The sequence below is a fragment of the Cicer arietinum genome, chromosome 4 (assembly GCF_000331145.2).
Source record: "Cicer arietinum cultivar CDC Frontier isolate Library 1 chromosome 4, Cicar.CDCFrontier_v2.0, whole genome shotgun sequence".
Classification (NCBI taxonomy): Eukaryota; Viridiplantae; Streptophyta; class Magnoliopsida; order Fabales; family Fabaceae; genus Cicer; species Cicer arietinum.
The window spans coordinates 10994141-11010575 of NC_021163.2; the positions used below are offsets into that span (position 1 = coordinate 10994141).

The following is a 16435-nucleotide window of genomic DNA, read 5'->3' on the forward strand; positions in this document are numbered from 1 at the left end:
GAGCATATGTATCTACAACCAAAATCATTCTATCCATACTACCTCTCTTCACATCTTTTTTCTCAAATCCTCAAAACTAATTCGGATCCCAAATTCAATAACAGCATAAAACAATTATGCTCACAGCAGCAGAATCATTTATCTATCACAAATCAGGACTATAATTTTGCTTCCCCATTGAATCAAAATATCATTCCTCTAATTTTCATGCATGATACTCTCCACTATTGCAAAGTTAAAGCACAAATAAAAGTATCATTCAAATAATCCCTCTAACTCTTATTGTACATACAAGCATAAGCACACAAGAAGTCATGTTTGATGAATTCAAATATAAAAAAGTTTATACTAACTTCACTATATTATATTATATGTTAGCATTTCAAAAATATCCTTCAATTAATATTTTTATGAAACAAGTTCGTGGGGAAACCACAATTTTAGTTCTGAAAATATAAAACACTGACATTTTGGTCCTTCACTCAGTACAAAAACTCAAATTAGTCATCGAATCATCAAAATGTCAGTCAATTTAGTTCCTGACGTTATAACAGTAATGAACTATTTTGACAATAAATTATAACTTTAAGGAACTTTTAGGATAGGCGACCAAAATGACGTCTTATACTTTCAGATACTAAAATGGTAGTTTACCCCAAGTTCTTGTAGCAAATTAAATGAAGAGAAAAAGTAATTTTTGTGACATAATTATAATTTTTTATTTTAAATAGAGGTAACTAACATTTTTTTACAGTAAATTAACTAATATTTTTAATTAGTGTGATTAGTTACTTGTTTATTATATGAGTGTGAATGGAGTATAATTCAACATATCATAAACATATTTTACAACAAAAAAATACACATACTTTCTCACTAGAATAGAAAGAAGATCACTACAAACATTAGTTGAATTCATACAACTCAGTGACTTCAATTGAACTATCAATAATCCTGATAAATAACAATACATGAGATGGCAAGGGTGAGGCTTCACCGAAACAACTCATACAATATATTCTATGTTACTAGAGTTGATCCCAAAAGTTCGGAAGGAAAAGACAGAGACCAACTATGATCAGAAGTCATGTAAGCAAAATATGGAAGACTCCACAAATGTGATTTACCATAATAGTGGCGATACCAAACTCTCATGATAAACATGTATATCCAACCCAAGTTTGCTACAAACTTGACGATAACGCAACCTACCATTATTTGCATCAAACAGAACTAAATTGTACAAAGGTTTCACCAGAACAACACCATTATTCGAAATGCACAAGGGTTTAAACAAAGGCACCCACCTACAATTCCAGATCTTCGCATGAGGGATGATCAACAATTTAGTCCACGACTCAGCATCACCATAGTCTTTCATCAACCACAGAACCCAATGAGTTTTGTTAGTGTCAAAACAAACACAAAGGCAATTACTCAAGACATCAAGAACAGAATTGCAAATGTTGCCACCCTCATCTTGTTTAGGTAGCAACAATTTCCCATAAGTCTCCTTAACCAGATCGAATGAAAGAATGACCCATTGATTATAACTAACACCTTCCTTAGCAAACCAATTCAATGTGCCATTCACAAATTTCCCAAACCAACTAGTGGGATTACAGGGGAAATTCTTAATTGTTGTCCAAAATTTGTCACCAAAGGTATAAAGTTTAGTCACAGATTCATTTAAATCTACATTTACATTTAAATCATCCACAACAACTGCTAGCATCTTATACTTGTCATTAACATGATCATAACCAAAGCCATGATATTTGAAAATTGCATTAGTTCCAACAACAGTTGGAGATCTTTTGGATCTCAATCTGGTTGAAGGGTTCCACAATCTAACACAACCTAAATACATATCATACAAACAAAGCAACCCATTGCATGAACCTAGAATATGGTATTTACGACTCATTTTGACACTAACGGGTTTAACGGGAGTCGACGGGTTTTCGAACAGTGGTTTAACAGGGCAAGATACGATTTTGCAGTGTTGGGTGATGATAGAAGAGACCAAGTATTGGTGGGTCAAGGTTGGATCTGCGGTTGAGATTCGAAGGTGGTTGTTTACGAATTGGGGATCGGAAATTAGGGTTTTCCATGATTTACATACGCACCTTAATTGCAGGATGGATTTCACAGGAAGCTTGAGGAGGATCTCGACAATTAGGTCGTTGGGAAGGATTGGGGATGGACGCCGGGAAGACAAATCGTCTCTGATGGAAGAATCAAGTTTGTGCCTCTTGGTGGTGGCTTGGAGTTCCGGTTGAATGAAAACGGCGTTGTTAGGATGGTAGCGGCGAAGCGACGTCGACCGGTAACTATGATCTTCAATGTTGTCGTCACCCATTGAATCGCAGATACATGCAGGATGCAGCAGTAATGAGCAGCTAACGTATGGTCGGAAATAGGAAGATGTGAAGGGGTCGGAGTTTTCTGATTAAAGAAATACTAAATCACTAAATTGTCCTATGAAATTATAATATTACATATTTACTCGTGAATTTTAGACTTTAGACATGTCAAAGAAAAATATTCTTTAAGAGTTATTGTAACTACAAATAACTTTGAATTTTTTTTTTTCATCTTGCTTTTTGAATTTTCTATTTTTTCCTAATTATATATAAAACTGCAATTTCTTTAGATAGATTGATGGAGTTAAAAAACTACTTTTGCTTTATGGTCAAGAGAAAAAGATGTGTGGCGGAAAATCTGTCGAGCAAGATTAGCTTGGTAATAAAAAATCTTCAACTAAGGGCAATGAAATTGATGATGTTTGGAAAGCAAAAAGACTATGAAGTGAAGATGTGTGGAAGATAAAGTTGAAGAACAAAGTTCAATAATTAGATAATGAATTCAGAATATTGAAGTATAATTTAGAAATAATATTTATATTATGAATTATTGTTATGAAATATATTAGTTTGAATGTATTTATGTACCATTATTACATAGAAATATAAAGTATTCAATTTGGTATATGAAATTTATAACTTATGAGCAAATAGGTCCCAAGATGATTATATTTACAAGACTTTTTTTTTAAAATAAGTGTAATTACATTATCAAGAGATATTAATAAGTGTCAATTACATCAGCTAAAATATAGCAAAACATCAACAAGATAAAAAAATATATATGATTCAAAATATGTTTACTACCCTGGATGTGGAGATCGCATCTATGGATATTCATTTGTTATTGAGTCAGACTTAAAAAATGATACTCTGATGGCTGGTGGTCCAAGAGCTAGTCTTGTCGGTGCTCTAATAGGTCGAGGCGGTGGTGCATTTATGAGGTTTGGTGTAGGTCGAAGTACCAATATCAATCACAAGAAATTGAGATTTGAATTGTGATCCATTTTTAAAATGTAATTCATGCATTTAACTTTAATTAACTCAAGAATAATCTTAATTGAAATAATCCAAAATGCTTTGGATGTATTAGTTTAAATAAAAGAACTTTAGTTTATAAGCAAGTACAATGTGATTAGTGAATGTAAGATAAATATAGATAAAGGATGAGAAGACTGCACAAATATGTATTTTGGTTCACCCAAGATGGGTATTACCATCTAGGAGATTTTCCACTAATATGTTCAATCACAACATTCGTCTTTCAATCTTGAAAGAATTTTCTACAGTCATCTTTCAGTTCATAAATGTTTTTACACGTACATTTCAAACTATAAAGAATTTTTACAACACATTCAATCTAACTTAATAGATAGACTTGAGTTACAAAATAATGTGTATGATTAAAAGTGTTTAAGATTTAAATACTTATCAACTCTTCTTTGATGCTGATTAACAACAATAACTTAGTAAGATGATGCACGAATATAGTTAGAGAATTAAAGTTTTGCTTGAGATAAGGGCTTTTGAACTCGAGCTTTGAATGATCAAGTGTAGATTGATTGCTTTGGAAACTCTTGCATTTGTCTTCTGATTGATCTTTCTTTTATAGATGAAAAAATGCTTGAAAACTCATATATAGTTGAATATAGTTGTTAGACACATTAGCCCAATGTCAGATTTGATTTACCCATATTAAACATATGTTTATATGACTATTTAAAACGTTCTTGAACAACTCGGAACATTATTGCTTTGAGTTTGAAGAAAAACGTGAATAAATGTGATAGTGAGTTGTCAAATGTTAGTTGACACCGTGTTTGATCATAAACATACATAGCTTTCTGCATTATCAGTGCTAGTACTATGTACTTGTATCCTTGCTTACAACTCATAAATCTGGATATCAATCTAGAGATTGTTTTAACGTTTTGGACCTTCAATTTGAGTCATTTAAGTGTTCATTTAATCTTATCAGTCTTAAATGCAAATTTAACGCTCTCAAACTGATATGTCTTGATTTTGTCTTCAATAAAGGACAACGAGAATGTTAATTCATTTTAAAGATTCTTCAAAAACTCGTGGACTTTACAAAAGTGGATTTTTGTCTTTGTATGGCATGATATGGGACCACAAATAATTATCAAAACTTTCTTCATTGCTTTGAAAAGGCCACATGATTTTTGCATGAATATACAAGTTTATGCTTGATTTCCTATCTTTGAATAAATCACTAAAAAAACAAAAAGTTGATAGATAATATGACCAAAATCATAATTAAATGCTTGATCATCTTCAAAATAATAATTATGGATTTTGCCTCAATATAGGTCTTCTGATGGGTGGTGGTGCATTTACAAGTGGTGGTGCAAGTCCCCTAGGAGATGGTGGCCTTATACCAAACCCATCAAAGTATATAACAGGTCCTCTAAGTCTGTATGTTTTAACCTGCAAAAATTAGAATTAATATACACAAATGAGTCCTTAAAATTGTTCACTTACTAGCAATTTGATCTTTATAGTCATGTTAAAAATTGCAATACAGTCCTTGAGTTATCATTCCTTTTCTCTAGTTCCTGATGAATCTCATTGGACATTTATCTCTTAAGACAACACTTGATCTTTATAAATAGGTCAAGATTGTGAAAGTAGTATTTTACTTTGACTTTGTCCATTTTGTGCCTCAATTTGGGGGAGATAATTGGGAAAAAAGGGAAACAAAATTGGAGAAAATTATCTTCTAAAGTTATTTTTAATTGCACCAACTCTAACAACAACTTTTCTTTTACAATAACATTTGAAAATCACCAAGCTCAAGCTTTTACCAATGGAGGAAGAAGAATAAGTGGTTTTTTTTATCCTTTTTTTTTCTACGATTTGAACACAATGAAAAAGGAAAAAGTATGGATTAATGAATATTTTTGGAAGAAGAACATAAATGAATTATTTAGATGGAGATGTTATCATTGCACTGATGACAAAATTTCGTTTGTTTAAAATAAATTGAATTTCATTTTCATTTTCAAGATCTGACAAATTAACTCATTTCATACACGACACTTAGTTGGCTAACAGTTGAGTCTGCCACGTAAGCAGTTGACGTTCACATCAACCTCATTACCAGATTAAACTAATGGATGAACTATATTGTCTAAATCTTTTAATTTCATAATGTTATTTGCTTAGTTCCAAAATACAAGGAGTAAATGTCCAACCCCTATATTTTTAAGAGACAATTTGGTGATTTTCCTCATTAGATAGTTATGACTTAATTATTTTTTGACACAAAGATTTGCTTTTTTTTTTGTTTTTTTGTTTAAAAAAAAAACATTGAGGCTCTCCAAGAAATAGCAACACATGAGAGATTAGTTAGTTTTGACAACATAAGAACTTACCGTGTATAATAAATAAATTAGTTGATAGCGATTAAATTAACTTATTAAATATGAAGTGTTTTATAAAATTAACTATTGTAATAGTTTACAAGTATTAAATAACATAGAATATATTTTTAATTAATATTTAGATTATGTTTGGCAAAAATAACGGATAAACTATCTTATAGCAGATGAGTTTATAGTGGATAAACTAGTTGATTTAATTTCAACTGTTTGGTACATTAGTGGTTAAACTAACTAAAAAGTAGCTTATAATAAACGTATAAACCCGTGAAAAAAAATAGATACCAAACAAGACTATTAGTTAAACACTATAAGTTATCTGCTACGAGCTTATTTTTTGACTTTGTCAAACAAACCCTTAATATTTTTGAATCAACACAATCAACATAAAAATAAGAAAAAAATATGAAACTATAAGTTTTCTCATCATTTTGATCCTTTAATTATCACTATTTTTTTCAATTTAGTCTTTAAACTATTAAAATATAATAATTAGTCTTTAAATTTTCATCAATTTATCAATTTAGTCTCTAAGAGTTCCATCAAAAGTAAAGAAATATTTTAAAAAAATTTAGTTTGGTTCAACTTTTAAGAGATGAGTTGAGATAGATACATAAAACAATTATAAATCATTTAATATCATCCATTTTTTATGAATCAAATACAAAATCATTTAAAATTTATGTCATCGACTGTTTTGAATCAAATATATCTTTATTTTTCTTCCTTTTCATCTCTTTTCTTAAACCAAATAGATTCTAAATTATTATTCTCTCATATTTTATAATATTTTACTTTTTTTTAATCAATCTCTCGTATTTATTTTTGTTTTTGATATGTGACCACTAAATCGTTAATAAATCAAATTGGAGGAAAAATGACAATTCATAGACCAACTTGATGGTTCATTTTATAAAAATTAATTAAGTTTATTTTATTTTTTCATATAATAAATTCTCATACAATAAGCGTTTGTAACATAGACAATTAAATTATCATATATTTATACAAACCTTGGCCAAACGCCTAAAATACCTTGAGATTTGTTTTGTTTTCTACCACGTAGTGACTTTTCTCTGAGATCGTTGGTTCTTTTTTAGAGGTTTAAGGGTCTCTGTATCGCCGCTGCAACTTCATTCTTCACATAAAATGAATCGACGTGCAAACCTTTCTCTCTTCAACGCCATCTTCAGAATCACACACTCTTTCCCCCAATCCCCACTACCCACTTCTCCGATTCCCTTCACCCCCTCAAAGTTCCACTCTTTTTCCAAAATCACAAACACCCATTTCGCGTTTCATTATAACCTAAGGAGTTTCAGTAATGGGTCAAGCGAGTTGGATCACAACAAGGAGGTGGACGAAATCAACCTCAAATTTGCAGAAGCAAGGGAAGAGATAGAGATGGCGTTGGAGTCCAAAGAGACGGTTTATTTCAATGAAGAAGCTGAGTGTGCCCGTGCTGCCAGAATCACACCCTCTTTCCCCCAATCCCCACTACCCACTTCTCCGATTCCCTTCACCCCCTCAAAGTTCCACTCTTTTTCCAAAATCACAAACACCCATTTCGCGTTTCATTATAACCTAAGGAGTTTCAGTAATGGGTCAAGCGAGTTGGATCACAACAAGGAGGTGGACGAAATCAACCTCAAATTTGCAGAAGCAAGGGAAGAGATAGAGATGGCGTTGGAGTCCAAAGAGACGGTTTATTTCAATGAAGAAGCTGAGTGTGCCCGTGCTGCCGTAAATGATGTTTTGTCCAAGTTCGAAAGTTTGTTGGCGAAATTGCCGGAGAAGGAGAGAGGAGCTTTGCATAGGTCTATGGGTCTCAAGATTGAACAATTGAAAGCTGAACTTTTACAATTGGATGAATAAGATAAGAGTTGTGTTGCTGTTGTTGTTATTGCTATTGTTATTGTTGTGACTTATATTATGCTTGTTAGAATTTAGTTTATGACTTCAATTGGATAATGTAGCTTATAATCATAGATTATTAGAGTATTTATTTAATCGGCTGGAATTTTGAATAAATGCATTGTAATGTAAGCCACCTATTGATGATTTACTTGTGGGGATTGACTACTCACTACTCATGTTTTTCTTCATATATATAGGGATGTTGCAGCATTTGTACTTTTGTTATTTTGGTATGATACAACTTAGTTGAATAAATGGGATTTCCCCTCTGTAGTGCCGACACTCTTGATCGAATGTGTGCCTTGGCGTTCGACATGACACGACATATTGATTATATTCAATTAATTATTTTTTTCTTCAAATTATTATCATTGTCGAGGTATCAGTATTGTGTCGCACTATGTTCGTGATAGTATCCATGCTTCATAGGATTTCCCTGCCCTATGGTTTTTGGATAATGATTAAACAGGTGAATAAATTAGTGAATAGATCAGAATCTCACAATCTTTATCAGTAAACATCTCCAATTGGCTTTTAGCTGTAGGATGAATGAGTGGGTAATGATGTGCATATATAGCATAGAAAAACTTGACATTTTGCCCTATCTAAGGCAGTGTTTCTCTTTAGTTCTACCTTTTTTTGTGGAAACAAAGTATCCTATTTTTTCTTACCTAGTCATGTTTTATTCTACCTTTAATTTATACCAAATATAGAACAACACTCATGTTAGGTGTTTCCTCTTCTAACTTGTTAAGACAACTGCACATGTTCACTAACTGTTGTAAATATCAAATGTTCTTTGAGCTGTAAGTCTTCAGTCTTCCATGTGCTTCTTCTGTTATTCAGTTTGTTATACTTATTAAGTGTGATGATGTAATGTGTTGAATAACACTATTAACATAGCCTAAGCATTGGGAGTGAACAAATTGTGTTATGCGCAGAAGTTATGTAGTTTGGTGCTCTCCTTATCAACATAACTTGTTGACATATCTCTAGAATATTAGTAAGTTTAGTTTGCACGGTATTATAACAAAGAAGGAAAAGTGTGACTAACATTAAATCTTCATTTTACTTGAGTTCCATACAGTTGAAGTTGTTTCCTAAACCACCTATAGCTGCTGGGAACATAGCTTTCACAATAGAATTCCTGGATCTGACTTAAGTTGATTCTAGCAGGATGCTACTTGAAATGATGTAGTTTAGAGATTATTGGTAGTGTATAACAGTTTATGCCTTTGAATCCTGATGGTATGAGGAAAACGAAATGTTCATCAAGTCATAGATATTTGTTAACAATAAGCAATGATGTTCATAACAAGATTTTGTGCTACATTACTCTTGTAGTGTTGCAAATTTCATGCTGAACTCCTATGCGGTATTGGAATACAACACCAAGCCCTCTAATGATTTAATCAGAAATTGCCTTCAACCCAAATGTGTAGCCTCTTTGGCTCTCTTCATGGGCAGCTTGTAGTTCTTTTTTTGTGCCGACTTGCATGGCAAATATTGAAGTCTACTGAAGCATCTACAAATTACTACGAGACTTTTATTCATAGTTACTTCGCTATTTTAACCCCACGAGGGATAGAGTCATATATATTTGAAAGATGCTACCATGTGAATAAGTTTAAAATTAGTTGTAGTCTTTTGACATTTAAAGGCTGTATATACTTCATTGTTCTGAAAATGAGCAGATAAACAGAAAAAGAACATGCCAGATAAAAACAAAATACTGATACTGATATAGATACAATGTAAGTCGAGATTACAATTACATACATTGTCATTCCTTGTATTTTGAAACTGGACATCAACAAATGCATTTCATTTTTCATCTCAGTTTCATTTCAGCCAAGCATAGTCACCCATGTTTTTCTTTTGTCTTGTTATTTTTTCTTGTTGTTTTAGCTTTTCTAGCTCCTTCAATTTGTTGGTTAGCAAATTGACAGCTCTTGGAAAAAAAATATAAAATGGAAGAAATTGATTAAACAATCATGGACGAAAGGTAGGAGTTGTAAATTGTTTCCTACAAATAATGCAAATAGTTTTTTTTATTGTCAAAATTGGCTATGAACTGTTGGAGGTGATGAACAAAAGACAGGAAAGGAAAATCGAGAGAGCAAAGTAATGAACACGACAATTATGTATGACAAACACTGTCTGCAAAATCAAAGTGATAGGAACAAATCTAGTGTCTGCTAAGACATAGGGAAGGAGGAGAGGGTAGTAGCATGGCTTGTTTGTCTTTTGTCTCCTAACACTTTGCAATATTGGCCCCCACTATTAACCCTCTATAAGGTGCATGCATCAATTTTCACACACTTATCTTTATCTCAAGGGTAATTGTTCACATCATTTCTTAACATGTTATAGATATCAAGTATATATCATTTTTGTTAAAGACTAATGTTTGCCAAGAAATTTGGCTCGTGAGATCACTCCTCCAATTATGTTATTTACATTCATGAAACACGAACTCAACCTTGTTTAAGAAATTGAGTTCAATTTCGCTTGAACCAATGTAATCTTGAAACATTATATATTTTGTTCATACTACCTCAACTCATTATATATACAAGAGAAAATTTGATCAACAAAAGTCGATAAATTTGATTCAAAATTTAGATCAATTATATCAATTTTTGTGACTCAACTTTTTCTTTTTTTTAAGGAGGTAATATTTTGATCTATAGATCTAATTTAATTTTAAAAAGTCACCTTTTAAAATTTGAGCAATAATTGAATGAAATTCAGTGAATGTAATTGAATGATATAACCATGTAAAAATAAATACAATTGTTTGCTTTTGCTCTATCAAAAAAATATCAGTGTACTATATACTATGCAGTCTACATCATAACGTTTTGTTCACAGCATTATTGCTGTTCCAGGAAACCTTCAGGCCATAGAGGTTTTGTATTCTTCGTGCCAGCTACTCCCACACCTTTCGGCTCTCTTGTACTCTTTCCAACATCAAAAATAAAGTTGTTACAGAAATCATTTGAATATATAGAATCTGAAAGATAAGAGCTAAAGTAAAATTATTTTTATAATGCATAGATAAATATGTATAATTATTTTTAATTAAATTTAAAATATATATTACTATTAATTTTAATGAGTCAACATTTAAGAATGATACTTTAAGCTTAAGAGTCTACTAGTAGTATACAAATAATTCAAAAGTTACTGCTTTTTTCATAAAGAAATTAACAGCACAAGTTAAGGCAGGAAAACCGGACCTTCATCTAGCTAGCTAGCATGAACAATAAATTAGCTCTTATACATCAAATATAAATTTGTTTTCTTAAAATAAGAAAGCATTTTTTTTTTAATATATATAAATTGAGTGTTAACTTGGTGAATAATAGGAGATGTAAAGACAAAGTTATCTGCTTATAGTTGTTCTTAGTTTAATGTAATGACCACCAGTTTTCTCCTTCACTATTTCAGAGTAATAGTTTATTTGATATCGAACGATGTATTTTTGAAGAGACAAATAATGTACAGTGATTTAAGACCCAATGTGTGATTTTGTTCATGTCAGTTTTTAATTCGCAGAGTTATTGTTAATATCCATTTTAGACTCACTTTTTGTTCACCATTGTGTGATTTCATCTAAGTTTTATGGTATTATATAGATATATATATGAAAGGTAAACTCATACAATTCTACCAGTAGAGTTTATGAGTAGATTACACCTAAACAAAATGAGTATACATAAACTCTTGAATATAACAACCTTAGTGACAAGACAGAAGTAATTAATACTCACATATTGCAGACAACAACTGATACCTATGATATTAATTTCTAAAACTGTACAGCAATAGCCGTTTGAATAGAGAACATGAGTTCCCAGTTCCTCTCTAGCTTCCTTCCTTCCTTCCTACTCTACTCTCAAAGTTTCCACACTAACAAACATCTTGCTTTCATCTTAAAGATGAAAACCAATCACTAACCATTACAACTAATTAAAACAAAATTCAGCTTTGAGTTGATGACTGCTTTATCAAAGGTTGAGAAGTTTTCCCCATCTCCTCATGAGGCTGACTCTTCACCTCCATCAATAGTGCAACAACTTCCTTCATAGTAGGCCTCTCAGCTGGTGAAGAATTCACACAAAACATAGCAATTCCAAGTGCTTGAAGCATCTCTTGCACCATTTGATCTGGTAAACTTTGAAGCTTTGTATCAAGTATTGAAACAGCTGGTTCAAAGCTTGCCATTTTCTTCTTCACCCATTCAACTATGTGTTGTCCATCTCCAACATGATGGGATTCAACAGCACTTCTCCCACTTAGTATCTCGAGTAAAACCACTCCAAAGCTGTAGACATCACTCTTCTCTGTTATGTTCATGGTGTAGCCATACTCTACAATAGTTAATGGTCATAAGACATTGGTTAGAAACTTATTACAATTTAAACCATCATAAATAAATCACAACACATGTTAGAACGGCAACCTTGGTTCAAAAGATAATGGATACGAAAAACACAAATAAAGAACATACAAGATTTGATTACGGAATTCCGTCAACTGTGCCTACATCTTCAACTACAAAGTGACTGCAGTGATTTTCTATTTTTCAAACTTAGGGTTACAGATTACAGCTTGTGTTTAAATACTACAGTCTAATTTACAATATTATCTTTGAATCACACTCACACTTACTAGTAAATTATGAGTCATAGCCAACACATGGAATGGATTGGATATCCAAATATTCCTGAGCCTAAATTTAATGTATACATATTATTTCTACTTTGGATGTCATATAACTACTCTTCATATATGCAAACTACAATTAATTAAAAAAAAAACAACAAATCCAATGGACAAGGACATTCATTGTAGTCATTTTGGATCTTGTGCAGTCCTACAGCTCGGTCCAACCAAATAGCTTTAGATGATTATTATAATGATCGATTTGGGTTGGACCGGGCCAAACTGTAGGACTGTAGAGGATCCAAATAGTAATACTACGGATGCAATAAGCATAAAAGTACAAGGTCAACGAAAAAGTAAATAATGTGAGATACACTTGCCTGGGGCAATATAGCCATAGGAACCAGCAACTCTAGACATTGCATGATGATAATTTGGTGAATTCATTAGCTTTGCAAGACCAAAGTCTGCAATATAAGCCTCAAATCTGGAATCTAAAAGTATGTTATTGCACTTAACATCTCTATGAAGAATTGTTGGGACACAATCATGATGAAGGTAAGCTAAACCCTGAGCTGAGCCAACAGCAATCTTGTACCTAGTTTCCCAATCCAAGTTCCTGTTCTCTTGCAAAAGCTGTCTTAGATTACCATTTGAGATAAAGTTATATAGAAGAAGCTTAACACTCCCATTTGAACAATAACCTATGAGCCTCACAATGTTCCTATGTCGAATGTAACCGAGTATCTGAATCTCAGCAGCAAAAGAATCCACCATTTCATCACCTTTGTTTGTTTTCCATAGCTTCTTCACTGCTATCACCTCTCCATGTGGCATCTCAGCTTTATACACAACACCAGAACAACCTTTTCCAATCACATTTTCATCTTTCAGGCAATCCAAGATATTATCTATGCTGAAGTTAAGTTTCTGAAATGGTATAAAAGTCCAAGGATATGAGAAATCTTCAGCTCCTGATGTAGAACCTGATGTCCTCAAAGCCTTTTCAACGCTGTACCGATGATTACTACGGGTTACTAGAACCCATGACGCAATGACAATTATCGTAACCGAAGCTAGAATAATCGTGATCATAGCTATAGTTTTTGCAGATTTTAAACCGTTTTTTTGAACTAGATTTGAAGAACATGTAGTTCCATCAATGGACTGACAAAGATGAATGTTCTGAAGATATGAACTAGAAGTAAGAGTTTTGAAGAATGGTGTTACTGGAATAGGACCTGAAAAATTGTTGTAGGTGATATTAAGAGAAGTGAGACTAGTAAGAGAGCCAAGAACCTTAATTCCTCCATAAAGCATATTATGAGAAAGATCAAGTGATTGTAACTGTGTCAGAGCAGAAATTGAATCTGGAATTTCTCCTATGAATGCATTTGAGCTCAAATCCAAACTTATGGTTAAACTTGTAACATAACCAATCTCTGAGGGTATGCAACCAGATAAGCTGTTATAACTCAAATCCAAAAGTGTTAGCTTCTGCAAATTTCTAACAGATTTTGGTATTGTACCTGTGAGTAAATTATTGTTGAGTATGAGCTTGTTCAAATAACTCAAGTTACCAAAACTCCAAGGGATTTCACCTGTCAAACTGTTTCTACTGAGATCAAGCTGCTCCAAATTCTCAAGTTCACCAATAAGAGATGGAATCTCACCACTGAGGTAGTTGTTATGAACATCCAAAAGCTCAAGAACTGTGATGTTACCAATCTCCACAGGTAAACTTCCAGAGAAATGATTCATGTACAAATCAAGAAACACAAGATTCTGCAACTTTCCTATCTCTTTAGGAATCTGTCCTGAAAGCTGGTTTTCACCAACCCTCAACCTCACCAAAGACTGACAATTTGCAACACTTGAAGGCAACCTTCCTGTTAATGAGTTTCCAAGAAGAAGAAGCTTACTCAGCTTCTGCAAACTGAAAATCTCTTCTGGTATAAAACCTGTTAACTTATTCCTTGAAAGATCAAGTGCATACAGTTCTGTACAGTTTCCAAAAGAGGATGGTATTGTTCCAGAAACCAAATTACCCCACAAGAAAAAACTCTGCAGAAGCTTCAATTCACCAACCTGATAAGGAATTGTACCTGATAACTGATTCTTATCAAGCTGAATAGTTGCAAGGCTTGTGCAGTTACTCAACTGCCACGGTATTTCACCGGTGAGCGAATTATCCGATAAATGAAGCTGTTCAAGAACAACCAGCTTCCCAAAATCCTCAGGTATTTCACCAGATAGATCATTAGAAGATGCATCAAATATAACAAGTGATGAACAGTTGGAAATTTCAGGTGGAATTTCACCAGTTAATGCGTTTCCCCAAAGAAGCAAACTAGTAAGTTTTTGCAACTTGCCAAATTGAAAAGGAATAGAACCAGTAAGCTTATTCATATGTAAATAAAGATTCCTCAACTCAGAACATAAACCAAGTTCTTTTGGTATTGAGCCAGAAATTTCAGTGTCATAAAGTGCTAAAGTTTGAAGATTGATCAAGTTACCAAATGTAGAAGGAATGGAACCAGAAAGTCCAGTGGCTGCTGCACCAAATGTTGTGAGGTTGGTGAGTTGTCCTAACTGTGATGGGATTTTTCCACTTAGAAAAGGGTTGCCACCGATCCTAAACTGTTGAAGTGATTTCAAAGAGCCTAACTGTGAAGGGATTGAACCATTTATAAGATTGTCTTGAAGACAAAGAACTTCAAGTGAAGTAAGGTTGGAAAGTTGTGGAGGAATGGTTCCTGTTAATCTGTTGGAGTTCAAGAAAAGGAACTGAAGAGAAGAGAGGTTTCCAAGTTCATCAGGAATGGAACCTGTGAGAGAGTTTGAAGAAAAGTCAAGAAGTTGAAGATGGGAGAGTTGACCAAAAGAAGGTGGAATAGAGCCAGAGATATTAGTGGAAGAAAGATTAAGAAGCTGAAGCATTGATAAAGATGATAGTTGAGGTGGTAAAGAAGAAAGATTAAGGCAAGTATCAGGGATAGAAAGGGAAATGACTCTACCTTGTGGAGAACAAGTAATGCCTTTCCAAGAACAAGGTGTTGAGGTTGATGGATTCCATGAGGAAAGAACAGAAGATGATGAAACAAGAGAAAGAAGGGCTTGTCCATCTGGTGAAAGACAAGTGAGTTGTTGTATGTTTGTTAAGCTAAAAAAAGAGAGTAACAAAAACAAGAAAGAGGTAGTAACACTAAAAGGGACAACAACATTATTTTCCATTTGGGATTGTGAAAAATGGTTATTTGGGGTTTGAGATTATAACTAACTACTAGTATGGAAGATGAGGGTGAAGGTGATAAAAGACTAGTAGTTGTTGTCTAAAGGAGACAACATGCATGTGAAAGAGAGAGTTTGTATGCTTAAGTTTTACACAAAACGTTTTCAACACTAGCATGTGAAACAAAAAAAGAGATAGTGTCAAGTGTATCTTTTAAAGAAGGAAGATATAGTAGAATGGTAAAAAAGGAATAGTGTTTGTTACTTCTTAGCTTTAGCTTTACCAGAATGTACTACTAATACCTCTTCTAATATCTTTGATAGAGCCAAAAACCAAGCTTGTGATGGTGGTTGTGTAGTTTTGGTGTTATATGCTAATGGTACTGAGAATGGAGACATAGATAGAGATATCTAATTTGTGACACTTTTGGTGTATGAAAACATTATTGGTTTCCATGATTCGCGTGAGTGCTTACAGGTAATAATAACTAAGGAGTTTAGTAGTGAGGTAGTAGCTGAGCTTTTCTCAAGTTCAAAGCACTTTGTTTTTGAAGTTTGAAAACCTCTCCCATCTCTGTTATTATCTCTTGTATATTTATTTAATTTAATGATTTAAATATATTACTTGGGCTAGTTTTTTTTATTCATTGGTCTTGCTGCATTGGTTGTGATGTACATGTACCAAATTGACCTTTATTATTTGGATTAAAAAGTGATGTATGAATAGGGATAGTGTTGACAGTTTGCAAAAATTAAGTGTAGGAAGGAGTGGGGATCTCATTTTTGGTCTTGTAGTTGATTCGATGACTGATTCATTAAAAAAAAAACCAAAATTCATGTGTCACTGGT

The 16435-nt window shown here is 32.9% G+C and overlaps 3 protein-coding genes across 3 annotated transcripts; 1 reads left to right on the plus strand and 2 right to left on the minus strand.

The window, feature by feature from the left end:
- Positions 1-844: 844 nt before the first annotated feature.
- On the minus strand, positions 845-2537 carry LOC101506954 (F-box/kelch-repeat protein At3g23880-like). The gene has a single exon (XM_004496362.4). It carries the CDS (start codon positions 2360-2362, stop codon positions 1124-1126), a length of 1239 nt encoding a protein of 412 aa, XP_004496419.1. The 5' UTR covers positions 2363-2537; the 3' UTR covers positions 845-1123.
- Positions 2538-6788: 4251 nt separating this feature from the next.
- On the plus strand, positions 6789-7894 carry LOC101507276 (uncharacterized). Its single transcript, XM_027333158.2, has one exon. It carries the CDS (start codon positions 6917-6919, stop codon positions 7640-7642), a length of 726 nt encoding a protein of 241 aa, XP_027188959.1. The 5' UTR covers positions 6789-6916; the 3' UTR covers positions 7643-7894.
- Positions 7895-11387: 3493 nt separating this feature from the next.
- LOC101507586 (uncharacterized) lies at positions 11388-16131 on the minus strand. The gene is made up of 2 exons (XM_004496364.4): positions 12736-16131; positions 11388-12060 (listed from the first exon to the last, which is right to left on the minus strand). The coding sequence occupies exons 1-2, from the start codon at positions 15587-15589 to the stop codon at positions 11672-11674; spliced, it is 3243 nt and encodes a 1080-aa protein (XP_004496421.1). The 5' UTR covers positions 15590-16131; the 3' UTR covers positions 11388-11671.
- Between the last annotated feature and the right edge of the window lie 304 nt (positions 16132-16435).